The sequence below is a fragment of the Onychostoma macrolepis genome, chromosome 18 (genome assembly GCF_012432095.1).
Source record: "Onychostoma macrolepis isolate SWU-2019 chromosome 18, ASM1243209v1, whole genome shotgun sequence".
Taxonomy (NCBI): Eukaryota; Metazoa; Chordata; class Actinopteri; order Cypriniformes; family Cyprinidae; genus Onychostoma; species Onychostoma macrolepis.
The window spans coordinates 143303-155000 of NC_081172.1; the positions used below are offsets into that span (position 1 = coordinate 143303).

The following is an 11698-nucleotide window of genomic DNA, read 5'->3' on the forward strand; positions in this document are numbered from 1 at the left end:
AGTTGCTGTTTCTGTGAAATGGTTGAAATAAACTCATTGAAACAATGAAGAAGTCTGTGAGCAGTTAGTTAATAGCTCCAGAGGATCCTGTTACTCTGGCAAGAGTGAAAAAAGATGAAAAGAAACGCTTCTGTAACAGTCTTGGATGTGATCAGAAGGTGTTGATGAAGAAGCCGTGTGTCAGTGAGACGCTTCTGCCCCCTACAGGAGAACAACACTGTTATCAGCAGATCATCACTTAAGACCATTACCTGCCAGAGAGCATCGGCTGTTACTGATCTGAGGTCAGAGACATCAACTCCTGCTGTAGGTTTGATTTAATACAGTGGTACTGATGAATGCTCATGTTAAATAAAACAAATGTTGTTGAAAATTCTCAAATGGCAACAACTAAAGCAATAATTCATTGTAAAGAATGAATGTTAAACTGCTGATGCAGTCTGTCAGAAAAATTCAGTAACACATTATTAACTAACACTTCATTTGGCTGAACATTTAATATTTTTTTACTCATTAAGGAATCGGGTAAAGGTAGACTGTAATCACCTGTTGATGTCTCTTTTAAATGTTTAAAATCGTTTGTCTTACACAGTTTAGGAGGATTATCTGTCAGGAGCGGATGAGAATCACTAAAGCTCCAACATTCAGATATGATCGAACCTTAATATGGGATTTGAGTGAAACTATTCTCTTGATTATGATGTTTTTTGGTGGCGGTTCTGTATCTGTACAATCCTAAAGACCGTGACTGATTTGCTCTTTACATTCTTTTTGTTGCTTTTGTAAACCATTTCTACACACGAACAGTTCGATCCCCATGTGAAATGAGTTTGATCTGAAATAAGCCTGTGAATCTCAAATGTTTCAAGTTTTTTTCTGCAATTATGACTTATTTTAATTTATTGGAAGTCTGTGTAATTATTCACAGAATTGTGTGCTTCACTTTAACTGCCACACATGCATTTGGACCAACAGTTTGTCGAGAATCAGGCAATAACAAATCCTGAAGTGTGTTTATATGAACAGCAAAATGCAGAAACTGTGACAACACAAGAAAGACACATTTACAAATCACCAGGTAATTTTATGGTTTTGACATTTGTAACGTAAGCAGACACGCGTTGAACGCGGTGGAGAGTGTCATCTGGGTAATGGGCAAAAGGCTAGTTAATTGCTGACTGTATTGTGCTTAAACTGTTTATGATATTTCAGAGGTAAAAGAGCACTGTTGAGGGTGTGTTAGCTGTCATCAATCCATTACGTTTACCCAGAGTCAGATTGTGATCAGTCAGTCACTCAGCTTTTACATCCAGGGAATATCAGCCTTTTGGTAACTGTATGTTTGGAGAATATGTGTTTAGTAGGAATAATCTCAAATGCAAAATAATCTTTTTCCTGAAATTTTGATTTGAAGTCCATGAATAGTCTCTGTTAGAGCTTTGGGAATCTTGTTGCACTCAGATGCTGAAGTAGTGTTTGTTATGTGATGGTTTGTGCTTAATTCTGAGTGTTTTGCAGATCCTCTGTCTGTGGACCGGCTTTCATGCGCTGCAACACAGACACAGTAACAGGAGGCCACAGCGGTGTCAAAAGTTTACATACATTTTGCAGAATCAGCAAAATAAGATATTTTACGAAAACGATGTTTACATATAGTCCACAAGACAAAATAATAGCATAATGAACCTGTTCATAAGTTTACATACGCTTAATTTTTAAAAATACTGTCGTTACCTAGATGATCCACGACATCGCGGTTTGTTTGTTAGTTTGTTTTTGCTTTTTTGCGATGGTTGTTGATGGGTTCCTTGTTTGTCCTGTTGCTGTTCTTCAGGAAAATCCTCCAGGTCCTGCAAATTTGGTTTTCAACTTCTTTTGCAAAGTTGAACCCTTTCCAGATTCACACTGAGGACAAGTGAGGGACTCAAACATTCACTGATGCTCCAGAAGGAAACAAAATGCATTAAGAGATGGGCTATATGTATTTACATAAAATTTTGCAGATTTAATGTGCTTGTAAACCTTTGACGACAACTGTATAGTGAAAACACTTGTTTCTACAACGCATTCGCTCCCATCAAAAGCGGTTCTTGTTGAGTATTGTGCTTGTTAATTTGCGGGTTTGTTCACTCAGTAAAGCACATGCAGGCACACAGACTCTCCAGCTGTTGCTTTGGCTTTTAATGATTCTCTACAGCCCTGCACACCAGCCTCTGTTTCTCTTGATGAGCACATCTGTAACCCCTAAGCCTTTTTATTTTAACATCATTAGACGCAAATGTCCTGTTGAAAGAATATTTTAGGAGCCTATCAGAATGAAACTGTTGGCTTGAACATTGTTAATTGAAGGACATTCTGTAAAGGACATTTTTATTGTAGTTCTGGTTCTAATTGTTTTTCTTTCCCCTTTAAAAATAAACTCATGCTGAACTGAAACACGTGCTGTGTGTGTTTGTCTGCAACAAAATGACAGAATAAAAGTAGAAAATAAAACGTTCCCTAAACATTGCACGGCGAAAGGATCGGGCTGTAGTGTTTAAGGAGGAAGAAGACGAGGGAAGAGGTGTTTCTCCAGGCCCTTTCTCCTCTTTCATTATTTATTTCCTTATTAACTGCGATCAAAACATTGATGGTCGATCATCCGCCGCTGAGCTCGACGCCCGCGGAATATCGTGCAGTATTTGTCGTCGGTGAGAGTGTGCGTCGCGATGGCTCGCCCACGGCCCCGGGAATATAAAGCTGGAGACCTGGTTTTCGCCAAGATGAAGGGATACCCGCACTGGCCGGCGAGGGTGAGTACGAGCAGCAGCCGAGCGGAGCGGCGCGGAGGCCGGTTAGCGGAGCGCGGAGCGGCCGCTGCACACACGGGCCGAAACAGAGGCAAAGCGAGCGTAATGCGTCGGTAAAAGCCTCAGACGCGCGGATCGAGAGCGCCAAAGCGTGTTTTTGTGCGTACCGTCAAGTGATCCGTTCGCTGTCGTCGTTCGGGGCTCTGCGTTATTTTAGACGTTTATGGAGTGTTTGAGTCTCGGGACGGGTCCGGTTCGGAGGTGTGTTGGGTCTGTTGGTGTGTGTTTGTGCCGCTGAAGGTGTTATTGGGAAAGCAGCTGTTCCTCGTCTGGGCTGGGAAGCGCCTGTTTGGCCTGCGCGGGACCGGAACCGAACCGGTTCATTCAGAACCGAACCCGGCGGTGCGGAGCGAACCGTTGCGTTCCGCGCCGTGTGTGTGTGTGTATATGTATGTATGTATGTGTGTGTGTGTGTGAGAGAGAGAGTGATGATCTGGGCCCAGAACAGCGTTTTAGCTTCATTTCGAAAGCAGCTCACCGTGTTCTCAGATCAGTCTCTGATAGTTCGGGACGCCGTGAGATCCGTTGTTCTGACGATTTGTGCTACCTCCCGTTAAGCAGATAGGTAGCACAAATCATAGCGAGAAATGCTACCCATCAGATTGTGCTACCAGCATCTTATTCGTGTGGTTGGAGGCTTTTTTTAATGTCCATAACTAACCCAACCCTAAACCTACTACCCACCCATACCTACCTACCCTTACCCTAAACTCACCTTTAAAACAATGCAAATATATTTATGGTAGCACAATCTGATAGGTAGCATGTTTCGTCGGTACACCAGATCCACAAAGTGCTTCTTTGAGTCTTACAGAGATGCATTCTTAAAAACAACAAGCATGTAAAGCGTCTATAATGTGCCATGAGGTAAAATGCATAAGTTTAACTGGACCAGAGCCGATCTGTAGAATTGTGGATGAAAACCTGTGTAAAACTGTCATTCAGAATAACGTTCCTGATCAGAGTTTAACTGTGTCCTGATCGTTTAGATCGACGAGCTGCCAGAGGGAGCCGTCAAGCCGCCAGCTAACAAATACCCCATCTTCTTCTTTGGTACCCATGAGACGTAAGTCTGGAGTGTGTTTGTGATTCAGTGACATGTATAAAGCAGCAGTAATCAGCGTGTGTGTCTCCACAGTGCCTTCCTGGGCCCTAAAGACCTGCTGCCCTACAAGGAATACAAAGACAAGTTTGGCAAGTCGAACAAGAGGAAAGGGTTTAATGAAGGCCTGTGGGAGATCGAAAACAACCCTGGCGTCAAATTCACCGGTTTCCAGGTGAGTAGAGCAGCAGTGTGAGCCCGTCTGACCGCACCTGTGTCCATTTGACCCGCACCTCTGTCTGTCTGACCCACACCTCTGTCCGTCTGACCGCACCTGTGTCTGAATGCACCTGTGTCCTCTGTCTGTCTGACCGCACCTGTGTCCATTTGACCCACACCTGTGTCTGAATGCACCTGTGTCCTGTGTCTGTCTGACCTCACCTGTGCTTCAGGTGATGCAGCAGCAGAGCTCGTCTGAGACCGAGGGAGAAGGAGGGAACGCGGTTGATGCCAGCAGCGAAGAGGAGGAGGGCAAGATGAAGAGCGACAAGGTCGGATCCAAGCGGAAAAAAAGCGCATCCTCAAAGGTACCTGAGCGGCTTTTGAACCCATTTCTGTGAGTTCTGTGTCAAGATATATTTTCTCTTTACAGCAGAATCATGCAAACATTGAGCAGAAAAAACTCCAGCAGGTGTTTAGATAGCAGGGAGCACACACACTGCATGATGCAGTTACAGGATCTGTTATTCAGTCGTGTGTTCAGTGATTATATGGATGAAAGTGTTCAGTCGAGGTGATGCTGAAGGTCACTTCAGGCTCCAGGTCAGTAGGGGGCAGAATATGCACTGAACCCATCATACTCAAGTGTCTGAGATCAGAGATCTGTTCTTCACGCTAATGACGTGACTGCATCTGCTCACCTGAGTCTGTGTCTCTGCTGAAGCAGCCTGTGAAGTGAGTGTGGTTCTGAGCATCCCTCTTGCTGAGCCCTCGCTTAGCAACAGCTGTTGCCTAGCAACAGAGTCCCGCACTCATATGCTGTATACTGTATGTAGTGAAGGTTAGCGAGCTACTAGCATAGCGGCGTGACGCGCCTCAGATTGCGCAGCAGCACAGGTGTGAAAATGAAGCCTGTTTTCACTCTGACCTTCTCCTAGATGTCATCCAAGCTGTCCAGGAAGGGTTCGGATGAAGATCTGGAGAAGGATGGCAAAGACGAGCAGAAGAGCGGATCAGAGGGTGGTGACCATGACAACAACATCCAGAACTCGTCAGACAAGACATGCAGTCAAGGGGTAAGAGCAATTAACAGGAGACGATCTTCACTTCTACAGTGCTGTATACGGCACAGATCGAAGCAGCTGTACAGCGTTCATCAGGACAGAAGTGATGCAGTAATGCAAACAGCAGCGAGTTCATGGGGGTCGTTGCATAAATATATGGCGACTATGTTAAGACTTAAGACTGTCTTAAGAACTAGTTTGACCAACTAGTAGTTAGCCAAGAGGTGATCAGACTTCCTTATTTGTATTCAAGTTAGACCATTCTCCCTTTTTATAACTGACTTTAAAAGTTTAAGTTAGACAACTAACTTTTTAAGACTAGTCTAAGGCCCCCGATTTTCATTTATAACCATGTTATTATGCTTCATAAATACACAATAACAGTGGCTAATAAACAATCTGCACTCACACTCCTGCCTAAAACCAGTGTGTGTCGAGCGGAGAGTCGCTGTGTTTGACGGACAAGCGTGGCGTCAGACGTTTCTCAGCGTTAGAGAGAGAGTGAAGGAAGTCCATGTGTCACAGCAGAACAGTGAATGTGATTTCAACAAGTACATGTTCCTGGATCAACATCCCAATCAACCAGTCAGAATTGAGGGATACATTTACAGGAAATGTCTGTTTTAGGTTAGGTTAGGTGCTTCTGCACCCTTGTTATTCAGCTATCATTTCTCTCTGATTTAGGGTTAGGTCTATGTTTTGGACAGTAATGTTGTTCCAGGAACAACAACAGATGTTAGAATCACAGCAGAACGAGTGTCTGACGGCTGCTTTCTCTTCCAGCAGAATCTGTCGCTCCGGGAGGATCACTAGATGATCGTCGGACACCGGCTCGTGACACTTATATGTGATATTGTAAATGCATCTTATTACACTGATCGCTTGCAAACTCCCACACATTATTATCTGGTTCAGTCAAACACACACACACACGTACAGTCCAGGAGCCCCACTCAAACGACCGTCATTCCTCTCTGCTGTTTTGATTTAGAGTTTAGCTTTAGCCTCGGCGGCAGACGTTCAGATCTCTCAGTCATTCCTCTCCTGTCACGCTACAGATTTCTTTCTTTCACAATGAACAAACACATTGTTGGTCAGACGTTCATCTGTTAAACGACTTGGCCATCTCTCACGCTTTTACGTAATCAGAGAAAAAAGAGTGGAAACCGTAGAATCCGTATGAAGTATCGTGCACAAACAGAGTCGCTGTAACTCATTTATCTCTGTACGTTTGATTTGGGTGTAGATTCTAGGAGCTCAGTACTATTATCCCGACGCTAGAGGTACTGCTCATCTTTTTAAGACGTGAAATATCTGTTCGTGTGTCGGTGGGTTGGTTGTTTTCTAGCCTTTCTAGTGGCATGCCGGCTTCTGTTTCCATTCCGTAGCTCCGTTCCGTTCTGATGATGTTCTTCTGTCTGTCCGTTTCGTCAGACGGCGCCAATCCCGTCCTCTTCCCGACGGAAAACGTGCTCTTGATTTGTTACCTTTTTTTTTCTTATCTTTGTTTATATAAAGAATATATTCTATTTATTTTTGATGATAGTAGATGACACATCTGTGGTAAATTCACCAATGTGGTTTTCATTTCGTTCCAATTTTTATTGCCCTCATACATGTTGCATTTTCGAAGTTTGTAGCTACATGTAAACTGTTTTTCCTGTTTATTGACAAGAATTTTACAGAATAAACTCATTGGAATGCAAGTCTTTTTCTCTGTCGTGTCTTTATGCAGTAGTGCTCAGTTGTGCTAAAATGTTGTTCTTCTGATCGCTTGCAAACTCACACCCATTATTATCTGGTTGAGTCAAACACACACACACACACACGTACAGTAAAAACCCGACGTCCAGGAGCCCCACTCAAACGACAGTCAATCGTTTGCTGCTTGGATTTAGAGTTCATCTTTAGCCTCGGCGGCGGACGTCGTTTTTAGGGCTAAATGTTAATGTGGTCAAAGGTTGTTTTTATAGATCAAATCGTTCTTATTTAATGCATCAGAATTTATTTTTGGCTGGTATCTTCTGAATTGTTTAGCTTAAAATAACGAGACTGGTCTTTTTGTTGCTTCCCAGTCATTTTGCACATTAGTAGTTTTTTCTGTAAAATGAGTTTTACAAATGCGTTGACATATGATGAAGCTCTGCTTATGTGTCATTGGCATATGGGTAGGTATGTTTGCCATGTGTGTGTATATACATATGCAGAAAACATGTTTGAATATTAATTTGCTGTTTTTGATTGATTTGTGAGTCAGCTGAATTGCCTGTCCATCAGTCTGAATTTTGTTGCAAACATGCATATTAACCAAATTTGGCTCAGATCATCATCAGACCATGATGGCAAAAAGTTGTTTAGTTCTTTTTGATATATCTAACCATTCTCGATTATTGTTATAAATATGAATACTAGACTATATCAAAACAAGTCTCTGGTAAAAAGCCCTTGTTTCTAGAGCATGTGAACACAGTAAGGGTCACTCATCAGAGTTGTGTGTATTTTGTATTTGTGTGTGGAACTGTTGAATGAACTCTAGTAAATGTGGTGCACAGATGAACTCAATCACGGTATTAATTTATTATTATTATTATTCAGCATTAGGGGTATTTATACAGTGGTCTTTGTCCCGTGATCATATTCATGTATGGACAGTGTTTTGTTGGAGAACTACTTTATTTCTCCTCATTTATGAAATGATGTATTTCTGCCTCCTGTTCATCTCAGAGTGACAGGAGAAACCTGAAAGAAAGCTCGTGATTAGCTGAATTGATTCACGAGTCTGAAAAACAATCACACCATGTTTGTTGGTTCTGCAGTTCATCACAAGAATGAAGCTGATTCACTGTCTGAGCATCTTTAATGTTCTCAGGAGAGCTTGGCGATGTCTGATTGTGAAGACCTGAAGCTCTTGAGTTCTCTGTAGTGAATACTTGTTCACTAACACTAGTTCACTAAAGAACACTAGTTCACTAAAGAACACTAGTCCACTAACACTAGTTCACTAACACTAGTTCACTAAAGAACACTAGTTCACTAACACTAGTTAACTAAAGAACACTAGTTCACTAAAGAACACTAGTCCACTAACACTAGTTCACTAACACTAGTTCACTAAAGAACACTAGTTCACTAACACTAGTTAACTAAAGAACACTAGTCCACTAACACTAGTTCACTAACACTAGTTCACTAAAGAACACTAGTCCACTAAAGAACACTAGTTCACTAAAGAACACTAGTTCACTAAAGAACACTAGTCCACTAACACTAGTTCACTAACGCTAGTTCACTAAAGAACACTAGTTCACTAACACTAGTTAACTAAAGAACACTAGTTCACTAAAGAACACTAGTCCACTAACACTAGTTCACTAACACTAGTTCACTAAAGAACACTAGTTCACTAACACTAGTTAACTAAAGAACACTAGTCCACTAACACTAGTTCACTAACACTAGTTCACTAAAGAACACTAGTCCACTAAAGAACACTAGTTCACTAAAGAACACTAGTTCACTAAAGAACACTAGTCCACTAACACTAGTTCACTAACGCTAGTTCACTAAAGAACACTAGTCCACTAAAGAACACTAGTTCACTAAAGAACACTAGTTCACTAACACTAGTCCACTAAAGAACACTAGTCCACTAAAGAACACTAGTTCACTAAAGAACACTAGTTCACTAAAGAACACTAGTTCACTAACACTAGTCCACTAAAGAACACTAGTTCACTAACACTAGTCCACTAAAGAACACTAGTTCACTAACACTAGTCCACTAAAGAACACTAGTCCACTACAGAGGGATTCCACTAGTTGGCACTGCAGTCCTGGAAATATCATTCTCGGCAGAATCTCTGATACAGTTTTAGTGTGATTTTATCTAGACAGATGTGTAACAATATTCAAGAGAGCAGGAGATAAGTTAGTGTTATTCTGCATTATTTTATACAGTATATTATATTATATACAATAGGGTCGTGTTGATAGTCAATCGATGTCCAGAAGGCACACGTGATCGATCTGAAATCATTGGAGCTGCCACACACCAAACCAGTCTCTTCTTATTCTTCATGCAGTATTTATTGTTCGTAACGCCTGTGAGACCGTAGATGTCTGATTCCTCTGTGCTTCTGCTTTTCTTTCCAGTTGACTGTATTTGTGCGATGTGCTGCTGCCCGAGGCTCAAAATGCTGCTTTAGAGGATAAAAATAGATGAACATCAGCCACACACACACCTAAACACACTCTCCTCTCATACTGGAGCGCGCACACACAGAAAGAGAGAGAGAGACAGTGGGATCACACACACACACACACACACACACACACACACACACAGAGAGAGAGAGACAGTGGGATCACACACACACACACACACACACACAGAGAGAGAGAGAGTCCACTTCCTCACGGAGTGCAGCAAATATAAACACATCAGAGATGCCTATTTCAAACAAATAGCTCTAGTTTCACCTGAATTTAACCATAAAAGCAACTTAGACAAACTCTGTTATATTCTGGGTGTATCCACCTGGCAGCGCAGTATGTGTCCTCCTGCCATCAAATGAGGGACAAAGGCTGATCCCCCTTTCCATTTATAACTGCTCTCTGTATTCATTTAATCGTTTATTTATTTTTAATTATTATTATTTTGTATTTATTTTTTAACCTACATGTATAATATGGACATGTATATGTGTTTCCCCATGATTTTATTTCTCTGTATAATATATGTATTGCTTTGGCAACATTGTGATGTTACACAGTCATGCCAATAAAGCTAATTTGAATTGAATTGAATTGAATTGAGAGACAGTGGGATCACACACACACACACACACACACACACACACACACAGAGAGAGACAGTGGGATCACACACACTCACACACACAGAGAGAGAGACAGTGGGATCACACACACAGAGAGAGAGAGAGAGAGACAGTGGGATCACACACACACACACACAGAGAGAGAGAGAGACAGTGGGATCACACACACACACACACACACACACACAGAGAGAGAGAGACAGTGGGATCACACACACACACACACACACACACACACAGAGAGAGAGACAGTGGGATCACACACACTCACACACACAGAGAGAGAGACAGTGGGATCACACACAGAGAGAGAGAGAGAGACAGTGGGATCACACACACACACACACACACACACACACAGAGAGAGAGACAGTGGGATCACACACACTCACACACAGAGAGAGACAGTGGGATCACACACACACACACAGAGAGAGAGAGACAGTGGGATCACACACACACACACACACACACACACACACAGAGAGAGAGACAGTGGGATCACACACACACACACACACACACACAGAGAGAGACAGTGGGATCACACACACACACACACACACAGAGAGAGAGACAGTGGGATCACACACACACACACACACACACACACACACACACACACAGAGAGAGACAGTGGGATCACACACACACACACACACACAGAGAGAGAGACAGTGGGATCACACACACACACACTCGTGTTGGTCCGGAGTCACGTGAGGGCTGAAGGGGTTCTGAGAGAGCAGCGCTGTCACATCACATTCACTCGCTTCACTGCATCTCAGTAATGCCTCTGCGCGCACACACACACAAACAGAGAGAGAGAGACCCTCAGCCTGTGTGTGTTTATGTGTTAAACACTGTGGTATGAAATGTTCACATAATAAGTTCTTATTTGTTACACTGTTTATTTAAGTTTATATTGTTATAAGGTTTTTATTCTATTATTTTGATCTTTTCATTGGTATTATATTTCTCCACATATATTTCAAGCTTTGGCAATATTGTATTTTTTACAGTCATGCCAATAAAGCAATATTGAATTGAATTGAGAGAGAGAGACAGACTCGAGCGTGTTTTCAGACCATGTTTCCGTTTGCAGACAGCGACACAATGTTTGTCCACCAACCTCATCCTTTATTGTGATTTGTTGATTTACACTGATTCTGTTGTGTAGTTAATGCCTGGTGTGAAGCAGACTATAATGTGTGCACTGGTCCAGTCTGTACTGAGCTTCCGGAGGTCTCGGGCCCAATGAAGTGATCCGCTTGAGCAGTTACTGAACCATTCATCACATTTAACATCATCAGAGTCCTGTTATGACTGGAGCAAGTGTAGAGGAAACTAGGCTAGATAACACATCTGAACTAATACAGCTTAGCATTCACCTTCTGCTGTTTCAGAGTCTCTCTCACACACACACACACACACACACACACACACACACAGGAGATCACGGAACTGCTTTATTTACACAGAAGCCAGTGTAACTCCACTAAAAGCAGAATTGATCAGGCGAGCATCGCTGGAGGTCTGGTTCTGTCAGTATCGGGATCGCTGGCGGTAAGCGCCGGAGTTCCGGTCATGGCGGCGCTCGGGGAAGCGATGCTCGTGCTGCCGGTGCTCCGGAGCCCTACCGGGAACAACACACACACACGTTGATTCAGCAGCAGTCACACACAC

At 42.6% G+C, this 11698-nt stretch overlaps 2 protein-coding genes across 4 annotated transcripts in view; one reads left to right on the forward strand and one right to left on the reverse strand.

Annotated features, from left to right (window-relative positions):
- Positions 1 to 2538: 2538 nt before the first annotated feature.
- hdgfl3 (HDGF like 3) lies at positions 2539 to 6885 on the forward strand. Of its 3 annotated transcripts, none has more exons than XM_058752393.1 (6): positions 2539 to 2792; positions 3839 to 3915; positions 3988 to 4126; positions 4344 to 4478; positions 5049 to 5186; positions 5961 to 6885. In XM_058752393.1, exons 1-6 carry the CDS (start codon positions 2709 to 2711, stop codon positions 5985 to 5987), a joined length of 600 nt encoding a protein of 199 aa, XP_058608376.1. In that variant the 5' UTR covers positions 2539 to 2708; the 3' UTR covers positions 5988 to 6885. The 3 variants fall into 3 exon arrangements, with proteins under 3 accessions (XP_058608376.1, XP_058608373.1, XP_058608377.1); XM_058752390.1 differs by having other exon boundaries at positions 2543 to 2792; positions 5958 to 6884; XM_058752394.1 differs by lacking the exon at positions 2539 to 2792 and adding an exon at positions 3295 to 3716 and having other exon boundaries at positions 5958 to 6884.
- Positions 6886 to 11089: 4204 nt separating this feature from the next.
- The window catches only part of LOC131524547 (RNA guanine-N7 methyltransferase activating subunit-like), a 937-nt gene continuing 328 nt past the window's right edge, over positions 11090 to 11698 (reverse strand). Inside the window, exon 2 of the mRNA XM_058751735.1 lies at positions 11090 to 11648. Within this exon, the coding sequence (XP_058607718.1) occupies positions 11558 to 11648 (91 nt within the window). The 3' untranslated portion in view covers positions 11090 to 11557. The remainder of the gene's footprint in view (positions 11649 to 11698) is intronic.